This window comes from Pseudochaenichthys georgianus, chromosome 2 (genome assembly GCF_902827115.2).
Source record: "Pseudochaenichthys georgianus chromosome 2, fPseGeo1.2, whole genome shotgun sequence".
Classification (NCBI taxonomy): Eukaryota; Metazoa; Chordata; class Actinopteri; order Perciformes; family Channichthyidae; genus Pseudochaenichthys; species Pseudochaenichthys georgianus.
In genome coordinates, this window is record NC_047504.1 from 7198113 (window position 1) to 7213265 (window position 15153).

At 39.2% G+C, this 15153-nt stretch overlaps 2 protein-coding genes across 2 annotated transcripts; both read left to right on the forward strand.

Moving 5' to 3' along the window:
* The first annotated feature begins 1611 nt into the window (after positions 1 to 1611).
* cyp4f3 (cytochrome P450, family 4, subfamily F, polypeptide 3) lies at positions 1612 to 5709 on the forward strand. The gene is made up of 13 exons (XM_034099908.2): positions 1612 to 1886; positions 2233 to 2377; positions 2635 to 2688; positions 3063 to 3190; positions 3559 to 3680; positions 3759 to 3905; positions 3995 to 4118; positions 4238 to 4304; positions 4424 to 4553; positions 4660 to 4793; positions 4936 to 5000; positions 5083 to 5165; positions 5248 to 5709. The coding sequence occupies exons 1-13, from the start codon at positions 1683 to 1685 to the stop codon at positions 5456 to 5458; spliced, it is 1614 nt and encodes a 537-aa protein (XP_033955799.1). The 5' UTR covers positions 1612 to 1682; the 3' UTR covers positions 5459 to 5709.
* Positions 5710 to 8350: 2641 nt separating this feature from the next.
* LOC117459108 (cell adhesion molecule CEACAM1-like) lies at positions 8351 to 14603 on the forward strand. Its single transcript, XM_034099971.2, has 11 exons — positions 8351 to 8488; positions 9556 to 9699; positions 9794 to 9922; positions 10042 to 10196; positions 11944 to 12028; positions 12126 to 12215; positions 12732 to 12752; positions 12983 to 13003; positions 13112 to 13138; positions 13219 to 13266; positions 13361 to 14603. Exons 1-11 carry the CDS (start codon positions 8413 to 8415, stop codon positions 13393 to 13395), a joined length of 831 nt encoding a protein of 276 aa, XP_033955862.1. The 5' UTR covers positions 8351 to 8412; the 3' UTR covers positions 13396 to 14603.
* The last annotated feature ends 550 nt before the right edge of the window (positions 14604 to 15153 follow it).

Below are 15153 nucleotides of genomic sequence, written 5' to 3' on the forward strand. Positions count from 1 at the left end.
GTGACATGTTTCGCGCTTAAATGTTCAAAAAGCTCTTTTTGGAAAACAATTTGGAAACATCCGAGTAATTACCCCAAACATCGGTACAGCATCATCTAAGTAGCTCAGTTTTTGCTCACAATGTGTCACTCTTGGTTTACAATCCTGCATGTTAAACCTTTCAAGTATTTTGTTCACATATTTCTTCAGTGACATCTTTACACATGAATCAGTTTGATCAAAATCAATGCCAAGGAAATGTTTTAGTTTCCCCAAGTCTTTCATCCTGAATTTAGCTGTGAGCATCTCTTTAACAACTGTCGATGCATTGCTATCACTAGCTGCAATGATTATGTCATCAGCCCATATTATCATTATCACTTTCCAGTTTTCAGTTTCTTTTGTGTATAGCAGGGTTCTATAGGAACTCATTTTCACTCAGATACTCATGCAGCATTTTGTTCCAATCTCTGCCTGACTGCTTAAGCCCATATAGTGACTTTTCTAGCTTGTACACCAACTTTTCACCTTTACTGGATTTTACCTCAAAACCTCCTGACTGTTCCATGTCTATCTCACAGTCTATTGGTGCATGTAAGTAAGCAGTTTTAACATCCATTTGGTGTCAAATCAGATTTTCCTGTGCTGCTTTCACTCTGATACTGGTGAGGTTAGCGGTAGGTGAAAATGTCTCATCATAGTTTTCACCCCTCTTCTGACTGTATCCCTCGGCTACATATCGTGCCTTGTACCTTTCTGACCCATGAACATTGATTTTGATATCATACACCCATTTACCCCCCACTGCTTTCTCACCTTGAGGTAAATTGGTCATTTTCTTTTAGTGATTGCATTTCCTCATCCATTGCAATAACCCATTCTTTTGACTTTTGAAGTTACAGCTTCCCTAAATGTTAAAGGAAAATTGCACATTAATCTGTAACAATAGTCAATATTTGCCAGTAGCTGATCCTCACTTTCCTTACCACATACACTGGCACATAAGTAAGCTGGCTTCTTCCTCACTCTTGAAGGATAACGCCTAAGCTCACTGTTGTCGTCTTCTGTCTCTGTTACCACAGGTATAGATACTGGACTAACGTTAGTATCCCGCTTGATTTTGCCAGATTTCTTCTGTACCTCAGTCATCATCAGAGACGGTTTCTGTTTGTGTTTCTCTTTCTGAATTGGTTTTGGTCACAAACTTCACAAGTCTAGATTTTTGCACTTTTCCACTGTGAGGGAAATAGACCATGTAGGCCGGACTATTTTTGTCATATCCTACAAAAATTCCCTTTTCACACCTTGAGGTTAGGTCTGTATGTAGTGTCTCTACTGTGACATGTCTCCATGCTTTAATGTTCAAAAAGCTCTTCCTTTTTTCTCATACTGCCTGTGCTGCAGCACCTCTTTTCACCCTCTGTCTGAAACCAGGTTAGCTGGCCGGCTTTGGTGTGATTGGTCAACCTGCTTAGAGATGTCCCGCCACTTAGCCTATGTGTTGAAACCTGTGCTGCAAATTAAACAAAATAAGTTGGTAACAGACAAAGGAAGTGGTGTCTGACATTATGGTTACAGCACTTCCTGGGTGGAACAGTTTTTGCATATTTCAACATTAGTAACTTGTCCTAGTGGACACAGTCACTGTCAGAGCAGTGCGAGTGTAAGACAACCTCTGGAAACTCTTCACTTCCTCTTTCAGGATGTCTCTCCTCCGGGGTGTCCTCTCTCAGGTCCTCAGCTGGACGGGCCTATGGCAGTTGATGGTTCTGGTCGGTGCCGGACTGGGAGCTGTGGTCTCAGTTTGGACCGTGAAGCTGTTGGTGCGTCACGCCTGGTTCACACACAGACTCTCCTGCTTCAGCAAGCCACATGCAGACTCCTGGCTGTTGGGCCACCTGGGCAAGGTAAGATTCAAACTGTAAAAACACAGGTAGAACAATGGTGGAAGAAGTGTTCACATCCTTTACTAAAAGGACATATGCTCATTTTCAGGTTCATATTTGTATTTTGTGCCTCTATGGGAGTGACATGTTAAACGTTGTGTCATTATTGTAATTCTTGGCAATCGTGAAAAACAAGATTTCTCAGCATGATACAGGATGTTGCGACATATTTTATTACAAATCTCTGTGGGGGGAGAATTCAGTTAAGTGTGTAAACCGACCATTAAACTCTGAGGTTTTCATTTAGAAAAGCTATACTTATGGTGCATTATAATGTTTGTTTAAAGTGTTATTGTGTGTGCTTCAGATGCAGAGCACAGAGGAAGGCCTCCTGCAGGTGGATGACTTGGTGCAGATGTACACACACTCCTGCAGCTGGTTCATCGGCCCTTTCTATCACCTGGTCAGACTCTTCCACCCGGACTACATCAAACCTCTGCTAATGGCACCTGGTACTGTATAATTACTGGAAACATTTTCACACTGGAAGAAGTGTTGGCCAGCTAACCAATCAGAGCAGACTGGGCTCTGGTTTCAGACAGAGGGTGAACAGAGGTGCTGCAGCAAAGGCAGTATGAGAACAATTAAGAGCTTTTTGAACATTAAAGCACGGAAACAGTCGCAGTGGAGGCACAAAATACAAATATGAACTTGAGAATTAGCAGAATATTTCCTCTTTAATCTTCTTTTCCCTTTCCATTACATCCAGCCAGCATCACAGTGAAAGACGAGCTATTCTATGGACATCTGCGTCCGTGGCTTGGTGAGTCAAACGGCTCTCTGATATCAAAATACTTTAAATGATCTGATAACACTTCCTGTGTTTATAGATATTGAGTATACGGTAAAGTACTACAAGTTGTTCAGGTTCCCTCATCTAACTTTCTTCATCTACCTTCCTAAACAAAGAAGATTCTGATCTAAAAAATAACAAAAACAAGATTTTAATCTGTTATTGGGCTTCACTTTAGTGGATCAATTGATCACCTAAACACAATCTTTAAATGTACCTGTACATCTAATTTATCTAGTGCCTTCTATTTTTATATTTAATTATACCAAAGTGAGACGACACTGACTGTGTTTGTATTATTTACTCTCATCCTCACCTCCGAACATTTCCCCTTCACACCCCAGGACAGAGTCTGTTGCTGCTAAACGGAGAGGAGTGGTCTCGCAGGCGGCGGCTGCTGACCCCGGCTTTTCATTTTGATATCCTGAAGAATTACGTCAACAAGTTTAACACCTCCGCCAACACCATGCACGTAAGACACAGCACTGCATGCACACACACATGCTGTATACACACTTTAGTATCTGCCTGCTACTTATAGAAAAATAAGTAGTATTCATTTCTTCCCACTCCTTTTTAAACAAAATACCTACATTTCATTTCAAATAAATTAATAATTAACTTTTTTAATTTAAGTTCATTTATTTATTTGTATTTGTGTGGAAAGTCTTTTTACATACTGCTGTAACAAAAAAAATCCATATCCCAATAAATGAATAATACAAATAAATGAATACAAATATAAATAAACATACAGAAATACAAATATAATAGATCAATTAAAAAAGTAAACAAATAAAGTAGAATCTGATCTAATAATCAAAAGAATCTGTCTTTCAGGATAAGTGGCACAAACTGTTGGCAAAAGGCGCGAATCATGTAGAAATGTTTGACCACGTCACTCTGATGACACTCGACAGTTTACTGAAATGTGCCTTCAGTTACAACAGCAACTGTCAGCGGTGAGGACACACTCTTTTTGTTCACGAGTATAATCTTCTTCCATAGTTCTTCTCTTTTAATTGTATATGTTTCACCAGGTCTTCCTCTGAGTACGTGACAGCCATAGTGCAGCTGAGTGACCTGATCATAGATCGTCGCGCAAAGATTTTGCACCACTGGGATTTTATTTACTGGAAGACTCAGCAGGGAAAACAATTCAAAAAGGCCTTAAGCATCGTGCACAGGTACAGCAGCTGCACGGGTGTGACCTCATGACCTTCATGTGTTCAAAACCAACACTAATCGTTTTGTTGTTTTTTATACATCTGAACAGGTTTACCATGGAGGTGGTTCAGAAGCGTCGAGCCCTGATCAGGCAGCAGAAGAAGACAGGAGCATATTTCACCGCAGCACCACAGAAGAAGAAAGATTTTGTGGACATCATACTGCTGTCAAAGGTAGGAGAGAAGAAGAAATAAGAATCAGATCAAATATTCTGTTTATATATAATCTGTATAATTCTAAATTATTGGTCTGTGATTCCTTACAAACAATCAAACAATTCTGTCTTCCACAGGATGAGCACGGACGAGGCCTCACAGATGAGGAGATTCAGGCGGATGCAAACACCTTCATGTTTGCAGGTGAGAAGCAACTTTATTTACTTAGTAACACAAGTACATTCACTTTAATGTTCTTATCATACAATTGATTTCTTTGAGACTTTAAAAGTGGATTGAAAAGTGTCCTTCTGTTTCCACAGGTCACGACACAACAGCCAGTGCGATTAGCTGGACGCTGTATAATTTAGCGCGCCACAAAGACCATCAGGAGAACTGCAGGCAGGAAGTGACGGATCTGATGCAAGGACGAGAAACACATGCAATACAGTGGTCAGAAAAACACAGAAATGCTTAATAGGAGATGGAAATGCAGTTGAAAGTGTGTTATATTAAGGCAGGAATCAATATATTTAAATGTGGATGTCTTTATCTCAAGGGAGGATCTGGCCAACCTCCCCTTCACCACCATGTGCATCAGAGAGTCTCTGCGGCTGCACTCTCCTGTGCTGGCTGTAACCAGGAAGTACACCAAGGACATGGACCTGCCTGGCAACTGCACCGTACCCAAGGGTGAGAGAAAGAACTTTTTATATAGATTTAAAGTACAATAAGCTTCTTTTAGGGGCAAAAACACCACAAAGTCACACAGAAAGAGACAGAAAATAACCACATGTTCTTAAAGTATTTGTTTCTTTGTGTTGGTCTCCCCAAGGTGCCATCTCTCTGGTCAGTATTTACGGGACGCACCACAACCCTGCTGTCTGGACAAACCCACACGTAAGAAATAACCCTAACCTTTCACTTCACTTTGGTTTAACTTTGTCCTCTCTGACCTGTGTTGTGTTGTGTTCTTTCATAGGAGTTTGATCCTCTGCGTTTTGAGCCTGCCAACACAGAGGGCCGGTCTTCTCACGCTTTCATCCCCTTTTCCTCGGGCCCCAGGTACTGCGTCCTCAATGCTGCAAGGTAAATGAGATCTAAACGATTATAGCTGTTTAAGAGTCTGTACTGTATGTGTTCACAGGAACTGCATTGGTCAGAAATTTGCCCTGGCAGAGCTGCGAGTCGTCGTGGCGTTGACCCTGCTGAAGTTTCGTCTGACCCCGGGATCTGACCCTGAAATGGGGAGCAGTTCAGGGGGAGTCCGCCGTCTCCCCCAACTCGTGCTACGTGCAGAGGGAGGATTGTGGCTGCAGCTGGAGACGATAGACATGGAGGAGCTGCAGGATGAATGAATCCTGTCACTGTGTTGTTACTTCATGCATTCTGAGCTTTGTTTTCGACACTTAAAAAAGGAATGTAGTGTACATTTAGATAGAATTTTTGTGAATGGTCATCGTGCAGCTCCAGAAAAGCTGTAACTAAATGTAACTCAAGTTAATTTTGCTATTACTTTGCCTGTTTCCACTATGTTAGCTAAATGCAATGTTATGTAATAAAAATGTATTGATATATGAACAGCATTTTTAATATAATGATAAAAGTGCTTCTGAAGTGGAGAATTCTTGCTCAATACATTTAGCCAACTCCCCATATGCCTGTACTTGTTCTGGTTGCAGTAACAACATCAGGCCACTCGATGGCATTAGACTGTTTTTGGTTTTGTTTTTGTAATTTTGGGGGTATTTTTTAATACTTCTACAGCAGTAAATAACTATATAAGTTATCGCAATGGCCTGTAACGCATATATAGTGATTATGAAACCATTTCAATTCGAATAAAGACTATTACATATAAATATGTTGTCCCGGTGGAGGCGGAGACTGTTGAGTCACAACGTTCACTTTCAGCCTCTCCCACAATGTATCACTCACTTTGATTTAATCGGGAAATCTCTGTTTGTAATGTGTTCATCCTTAATATGACTTAATTTGACATGCTTATCTCGGCTTACAACATAAGCAGTTTAGTTTCCATCTTGTACTGCGGTCAAGCCAGCCTCCACTTGGGAAAACACAGTCAAGCCAGCCCGCACGTGATATTGGGGTGCGCGAATATTAGAAGCATTACGGTAAAATCCCAGCGCTTACTCGGTCAATAACAAAAGCACCTATAAAAACAAACCAAACATATTAAATTAAGAAATATGTACTATATAATGTGATCAATAATTATTTAAAACAAACTACGTATAACTACCACGAGTAAATGTAAAATGTAAGGAGTTTCAAAATAAAAGTCCTTTGAAATCTCATATTGAAATCCCATATATGAGCTATCAGCCCTGTGTTTAGATAAGAATAAAACGAAATCTCTCCCTGATGCAAGACTCATCTCACTGCAGGGTGATAGAAGGACACCCCATCTACTCACCCAGAAAAAATCAGGACATTCTGATGTGGAGTTTCAAAATAAAAGACCTTTGAAATCCCATATATGAGCTATCACCCCTGTGTTTAGATAAGAATAAAACGAAATCTCTCCCTGATGCAAGACTCATCTCACTGCAGGGTGATAGAAGGACAGCCCATCTACTCACCCAGAAAAAATCAGGACATTCTGATGTGGAGTTTCAAAATAAAATACCTTTGAAATCCCATATATGAGCTATCAGCCCTGTGTTTAGATAAGAATAAAACGAAATCTCTCCCTGATGCAAGACTCATCTCACTGCAGGGTGATAGAAGGACACGCCATCTACTCACCCAGAAGAAATCAGGACATTCTGATGTGGAGTTTCAAAATAAAAGACCTTTGAAATCCCATATATGAGCTATCAGCCCTGTGTTTAGATAAGAATAAAACGAAGTCTCTCCCTGATCCAAGACTCATCTCACTGCAGGGTGATAGAAGGACACCCCATCTACTCACCCAGATAAAATCAGGATATTCTGATGTGGAGTTTCAAAATAAAATACCTTTGAAATCCCATATATGAGCTATCAGCCCTGTGTTTAGATAAGAATAAAACGAAGTCTCTCCCTGATCCAAGACTCATCTCAATGCAGGGTGATAGAAGGACACCCCATATACTCACCCAGAAAAAATCAGGACATTCTGATGTGGAGTTTCAAAATAAAAGACCTTTGAAATCCCATATATGAGCTATCAGCCCTGTGTTTAGATAAGAATAAAACAAAATCTCTCCCTGATCCAAGACTCATCTCACTGCAGGGTGATAGAAGGACACCCCATCTACTCATCCAGAAAAAATCAGGACATTCTGATGTGGAGTTCCAAAATAAAAGACCTTTGAAATCCCATATATGAGCTATCAGCCCTGTGTTTAGATAAGAATAAAACGAAGTCTCTCCCTGATCCAAGACTCATCTCACTGCAGGGTGATAGAAGGACACCCCATCTACTCACCCAGATAAAATCAGGATATTCTGATGTGGAGTTTCAAAATAAAAGACCTTTGAAATCCCATATATGAGCTATCAGCCCTGTGTTTAGATAAGAATAAAACGAAGTCTCTCCCTGATCCAAGACTCATCTCACTGCAGGGTGATAGAAGGACACCCCATATACTCACCCAGAAAAAATCAGGACATTCTGATGTGGAGTTTCAAAATAAAAGACCTTTGAAATCCCATATATGAGCTATCAGCCCTGTGTTTAGATAAGAATAAAACAAAATCTCTCCCTGATGCAAGACTCATCTCACTGCAGGGTGATAGAAGGACACCCCATCTACTCACCCAGAAAAAATCAGGACATTCTGATGTGGAGTTTCAAAATAAAAGACCTTTGAAATCCCATTTATGAGCTATCAGCCCTGTGTTTAGATAAGAATAAAACGAAGTCTCTCCCTGATCCAAGACTCATCTCACTGCAGGGTGATAGAAGGACACCCCATCTGCTCACCCAGAAAAAATCAGTAGGTGGGCTGTCCTTCTATCACCCTGCAGTGAGATGAGCTGATAGCTCATATATGGGATTTCAATATGAGATTTCAAAGGACTTTTATTTTGAAACTCCTTACATTTTACATTTACTCGTGGTAGTTATACGTAGTTTGTGTTAAATAATTATTGATCACATTATATAGTACATATTTCTTAATTTAATATGTTTGGTTTGTTTTTATAGGTGCTTTTGTTATTGACCGAGTAAGCGCTGGGATTTTACCGTAATGCTTCTAATATTCGCGCACCCCAATATCACGTGCGGGCTGGCTTGACTGTGTTTTCCCAAGTGGAGGCTGGCTTGACCGCAGTCATCTTGTTGACAGTTTAACCGACGGAGATGTGGCCGCCTGTGTTCTCCATGATTGTGGCCGGTGTGCTCTGCGTGTTCCCGGCTGTCGTCTCCGCAAACTCCGGTAAGGTTATTACGGCTGGTTCACTTCGTAGCTATAAAGGGTTTCATCCGTATAAATGTGCGTTATATTAGGGTGCAAGTTGTGTAGCTGAATGGAAGTGTTCGTTATCAAGGACCACACCCTGTGAGAACAAGCATGCAGCGATAACTACATTAACTGCAGAGCAAAGCGATATCAATTGTAAACACTACAGAGGGCATTAGAGGGGGAAATGGAAAATAATCAAACTGTAAAACAGAAAAGTTATCATACCAAAGAACAGTTAGGCACAAGGAAGGGATGTAATTGAATAAAGCTGAAAATAGTATATTTACTTTTTAGAGTAGAGAGCTAGTTATTGTAGTTAATTACACACAGAAACTTGTATGTCTAATCTACATGTGCCAGAAAATACTGAAAATGTCTATCAAGCCTCACAAAAAGCAATAATATAATGTACTAGAAACTGGGTGAATATTTCCATTCCAATATAAAGTGTCATATTATTTAAAAAAACAAAACAATGTTTATTAATGTTTTGGAGTAAAGCATGTTTTTATGTTTATCTATGATTATTACACATTTAATACAAGTGTGTCTGTTTTTGGGTCATTTCTAATCAAAGCTAAGGTAAATGGAACAAATATAAAATATATATATAGTTTGGGAAGAAAAGATAATACAGAAGAGCATAACAAGTAATATAATAAAATACTGTATGATTGCAGAAAGTAGTTGCTTCCTTTTATTATCCATCAAGAATCAATATATAATGTTTTTCCCACTTGTTTAGCATAAGGATTTTATGGTTGACCCTTTAAAAGTTTATTTGGATATTTTCATGAGCAATTTTTGAATATTTTCTGACATCTGTTAGATTATACTTTAATATACAAGTAAATTACACTCACAAATTAGTTTTAACCCTCTGTTTAATAATCCTTTTTTGTTTTTTAAAAACTTCTATTATCTTTATTGTTATCTTTGTGAGTCTCTTATTAGACTCACCTACTTCCATAATTTAACAAGAGTACAGTGAATCATTTAAAAGGATGTTTAGAAAATCTGAAATATTTTTTTCCCTGCAGAGATCAAACTCTACAAGCAGGTGGGCGATGACGTTGTCCTCAATTCGGGCTGCGGGAACATCATGGAGATATCGTGGAAAAACGGGGTTAACATCGCCATCGAATGGGATGGAACAAATATTGACTCGTATGGCCATTTCGAAGGTATATATTGAGCGGAGTTCAGCTCTGTGGGGTCAAATATGTCCTTGAGTTTAATTGATGATCCAACCCTAACCATGTTTTTGTCTTTTTAAAGTGCGTGGTGCCCTGAACACTGCAACTGGAGAGATGACGCTCAGAGAACTGACTCTTAATGACAGTGGATTATACACAGCAGAAATGAAAGAAGTGGCCTGCAAGTATCCAACACGTCTCATAGTCATCCGTAAGTGGTTCGATTACACAAACTAAAATCAAGTTAGCAGTGTAGACGTTTGGTGTTTAAAATAGGGTTATCTGCTACATCATGACTATAAAAGACCTGTTTTTTTATTTTATCTCCAGTTCCCGTTCCTAAACCCACTGTTAGTAAAACATGTGACGAAGAGATGACCGAATGTACGTTGACCTGCGATGCAATCATCACCAACGCTGAGCCGGTCGAATATGTATGGAATTCAGATCATTCTGTTACAACTCCTGTGATAAACATTACAAAGGTATTTTAAACGGCAAAGTGTGATGATGTGTGTGTCTCTGTTGGTTACCCAGAACCTTTTTACCCATTACATCAGTTGCATAAAATGGTCTTTAAATTACAAAAATATCGCAATTACTCTGGGGAATATATATCATTCGATATCTGCTTACCCTCTGGTTCCAAACTGAACAACAGATAACTGCTAACAGCTGTGCTCGATTGGACCGTACCAAGTAGCGCATGGGCATGGGTGACAATATTTTTTTGGAATACATTTGTTATTAGTTATTTAGAATTACAATAATTAAGTTGATGAACAGTTGATTGGCATATGGCAGGGGCGGACTGGCCATTGGGAATACCGGGAGATTTTCCGGTGGGCCGGTGCTGTGCGTGGGCCGGAGGGTCAAAAATCCTACCAGCCCACATTTGTAAGGGTTCCGGCTACTCCCCTTTTTTTTTTTTTTTGCTTACCTAAATCCTATCGGCCCACATTTGTAAGGGTTCCAGCCACCCCACTCGGCTGGGCTGGGCCGTTTTGATAGGCTACCTATGTTCTATCTATCAGATAGTTTCACTTTCACACATCAGGCCCGTAGCAGCTATCACTGCACAGTGAACGATCAGGAGTGAGTGACTGAGAGACCTAGCTGGCAGTTGCTTACAGATGGATAAACAAGCACCAAAGCGTAAAGGCGTTTTTGTATAGTTTGTGTATACAGTATTGTAGCGAGCCCTGGGTTCAGAGGGAGGGGCTTGCATAGGGGAGAGGGGGGGGGCAGAGAAACGGGGTTCAGGGGGAGTGGCTGTACTCCATGGGCTGTACCCGTAAGATAGAAAAGGGGGAAGTGACGTCTGACTCAGAGATCGCGCGGCTGTGGAGAAGAACGTGTTGCCCACATTCTGTTACTGAGTTTAGGCTAGTTAGCTAGCAGGTTTATTGTGTTGGGTGCAGTCACTTTTGCCTCCACTTGCTGTTCAAATAAATGTTAAGAGAAAAAGTAAATCTGTCTACAGTTCTGTTTCATATGGGTGTTGAGAGATGTATCCATAGATTCAGTCCCTAATTTTGCTCTCAAAGTGCACCAGATTGATGCATTTAACTTCAACATTTAAGAAAAATCTTCCCGGGGGAGCTTGCCCCCGGACCCCCCTAGAGGAGGTGAGGTCCACCACCTGTTAAATTGTCTCACCCACATTGAGGATGCTTCCTACGCCCATGTTTTATTCCATGCGTCAAGTCAGGCAAATTGGGTCCAAATGTTATTGCATCAATGATCTGTTAACATTAAAATCAATAAATATATGCTGTAACTATTTTGTTCTAGGCAACTCAAGGGCTCAGGTAATGTGATTACTATATGAATAATGGTCCAAAATAACATTAAATGCATAGGATTTTTTGTTAAGTAACATACTTTCGTCACCGGCCGTCCGATACATGCCGCGCATTAAGTGGGCCTGTCTGTCAATTAATCCCCGGGCCACTTTTTCCCCCCAGTCCGCCCCTGGCCTATGGGGAGGGGCTTAATGCATATAAGTGGTTTTGGGGGAGTCTGATGTTGGCTGTAGTGTTAACATTTTCTGAGAGCTGTATAAATGTGTGGTTCTTTCTTGTCATTTCGGTTTTCACAATCTTTGCTGCAAATAAAAAGCACTTTAACTACTTTCCTTAGTTATTGCATCAACACTTTTTGTAACACAAACCTAGTGTTAAATATCTGTATAAATGTGAGCTAATGCTACCTTTTGATCTTCATTTCTAGGAAGAAAGTTCAAGCACGTTTGAATGTTGGCTGAACAACCCGGTCAGTCAACAGCACAGCAAACCGTTTCCAAACCCTTTCACTCGTGAGTTATTACACACAGATTTCATTACTGATTAATCTAATTTGTATCCAGAATATCCTGATATAAAGCCTGCTGTTGTCTTTTACATCACCTGCAGGAAAGGTGAACATGTCCGCAGGACTCACAGTCCTCATCGTTCTGCTGGGAGCTGTGATCCTGACCGCTATCATTCATAGAATTAAAGCAGGTGAGAAACATAACACCATATCAGGGACACATTTGTGCCGAAACTAATCCGCGAATAATGTTAAAGTATGTTATTACTCCTATAATGAAATGATATCCAATGATAAGACAATTACTTCCATTGAGCTATCAAGTGCAGCATTTACACACTGCCATACATTTAATGACTGGAAATCCAACATGTTGTCTCGTTTAAGTGAAAAATACAATCTGCAAAATGGGTTCTATATTACCAGAAAAATAAATATATGAAGCTCGAAAAGTCCGAACTATTTAGTTTTGTTCATAAATCAAAACATCCATCTTGGCTCACTACATCTTAGACTTTTATGAAAATGTGGAAAAAAAGATTTAAATATGGGAAATATAAATATATAGTACTATTTTTAGTTAATTATATTAATAGTTGGAATTGGCTTATCCAGTCGATTTTGTTGAAGAGGTGTCTGTATTTTAAATACGTCTGATAATAAAGAGATAAGTACCACATTTAATGGTTTTGTTTGATTTCCTCTAGGGATGTGGTTCTTTGCAAAAGGTAAGAAATCTTTAAAAGCATTTAAAATGTAGACTTAAAATACTTTTTTACATAGCTTTTAATAAATAAAGAGTGAAGTCCATTAATGTATGACCATTTTGTAAGGGGTTATCTGAAAGGCATTCTGGGAAATGTAGGATACGGCAGCATGATGTATGGTAGAATTTGACATGGCAGTATGAAAGAAAACGTGATAAATCATGACTTTATTTTATGTTCTCTCTCTGCAGCATCCATGCCATGGGAAGCAGGTCAGTAAACTCACTTATGGACACTGCAATGCTTTACATTTCAAACCATGGACATGTAAACATAACTTCTTCTGTCATGTGTTTTCTGTTTTCTGTCCACCACTACAGACTTCTGGAGGAAGCACGAGAGACCACGTAGGTTTCACTCTGTCAGTTTCCTGTATTATTCATTTCTAACTCTATATTATAATAAAACAACTATATCATTACTACAGAAACTGCTGAATCTAATGGCACCGCTGCTCAAGAGGGATCAGCAGAAGGTAAGATACTAAAACAAATGCCCTGCTAGTCTCTAAATGTACTTTCTATTAATCTAAATCGATATATAACAATATATGTGACTTTCTTTGACAGAGGGAACACCGATGAAACCAAATGACGAAGCATGAAGAGGAAATGTAGAGGGGCACATATGTATTTATTTACAGTACATATATTATTGAACAATGTGTAATAGTGGTGGCAGCTACATGCCTCAAATCATAATGAAGCAGCAAAGTGAGGGAAAATATATATTTAGTTTTTATAAATATATATTTTAGACACAAAACTGACAAGTGGATACAAAGGTCCATTTTATTAGTCTAAAATACTTGTGTAAGACCAGTAACAACCATTTTAAAGACAGAGTTTGATTGAGTCAATTTCTGTCAACAGTCAGCTTTTTGCGGTTAGGATAAGTTTTTAAATAAAGGCGGTTTTTAAATATAGCACTTTTATGTTCAAAAACAGTTTCTCCAATGCAGTTGCCACAAACACTAAATAAGCGTATTTCTCTGACAACAACCTCTGCTGATAAAACCTTCCATTAGGATTACGTTTATAATTAAAAACAACCAAGACGTATTATAAAGATGTCTTTCAAATGAGATAAAAAGGGGAACTTTCTGGCTAGACGACCACAATGCTGACTCAAGGGGAAAAGGGATAAGTGCCAACATATTTTACATTTAGCATTTAAATGCAGAAATGTTACTTTTAAAATACTTGGAATGGAAGTATTGAAGTTACTGCTGAACACTACAGTTGCAGTGCAGAAATAAATAGTAGGAGAGATTTGGGATGTTCCTATGAGGCACCGAGGGGCCGAGACAATGCCAGGAAACCTTTGCAAAGCTCCCTTTCCTGAGATAAGACATCATACCTGACACCGACGGGTACCTCAAGCTCATAAAGCCAAGAACTTCTGAAGCAGCCTCAGTGTCTGGGGAGGAAGTGCACTGATATCAGAGGGGAAAGAGACGCCATTGTGTCCAACAAGCAAAGCATTGTACTGTAATGCAGCGAATACTACAGGAGGCGTGAACAAAGACATTTCAAGCTTGGAATAAGTCAATCAGATATTTCTTGTGGGGTTTCCTTAATGGTTATTATCATTTACCAGATTGTTTTCTCTGCTGTTATTTTGGAATTGGTTGAAATGTGTGGTTTGTCTGTGGATGCAATAGATGTGAATTACTAAATGCTTGAAGACTTAAGATTTATGAAACTTACACCCTTTTAGCTTAGTATTTATTGTAGATGTATACAATGTAGATGTCTGCATGAAGGGATTTTGTATTGGCTGTGTGTGTGTAATAAAACTATAAGAAAATAATCCTGAAATGGACCTTATTATTTTATAACTATTTACAAGGCTTCTGTCTTTCATTTTTGTAAAACATAGTACAACATGTATCCACTTGAGGGCAGCAAGTGGACACAGTTCACTGTCACTTCAAGCCGATGCAGACTTATTAAGAGTGACGGTGTGTAATTTATCTTCAACAAGGTTTTGTGAATAAAGGAGTTTACAATGTCATCGTTATGTTTGATATTAATAAACCTATAAATTACCTTGCAGATTATATTGTATCAGACAGAGGGTGAAAAGAGGTGCTGCAGTATGAGAAAAAGAAATACCTTTTTGGTCATTAAAGCATGGAGACCTGTGTGACAGAGGTAACAATACTAATATGAACCTGAAGAGGAGCAGTTTAACATTTAAAAAAAGATATGTTGTCAGACGCCAGTGCAGCTGTAGCAACAAAAGAAAAATGTACCTCCTAAGAAACGCAGAGAAACAAATAATCGGTGGAGTCTCTGTCTTCATGCTGAGGCTGCAGCTGAAAAAACAACTCTTACAAAGAAAGTCAATGATCAACATC

Coding starts and splice junctions, on each gene's coding strand:
- cyp4f3 (XM_034099908.2), top strand. CDS start 1,683: ATGTCTCTCCTCCGGGGTGTCCTCTCTCAGGTCCTCAGCTGGACGGGC. Junction 1,887..2,232: donor TGTTGGGCCACCTGGGCAAG/GTAAGATTCAAA, acceptor TGTGTGCTTCAG/ATGCAGAGCACAGAGGAAGG. Junction 4,794..4,935: donor CAACTGCACCGTACCCAAGG/GTGAGAGAAAGA, acceptor GGTCTCCCCAAG/GTGCCATCTCTCTGGTCAGT.
- LOC117459108 (XM_034099971.2), top strand. CDS start 8,413: ATGTGGCCGCCTGTGTTCTCCATGATTGTGGCCGGTGTGCTCTGCGTG. Junction 10,197..11,943: donor CTGTGATAAACATTACAAAG/GTATTTTAAACG, acceptor CTTCATTTCTAG/GAAGAAAGTTCAAGCACGTT. Junction 12,753..12,982: donor GATGTGGTTCTTTGCAAAAG/GTAAGAAATCTT, acceptor CTCTCTCTGCAG/CATCCATGCCATGGGAAGCA.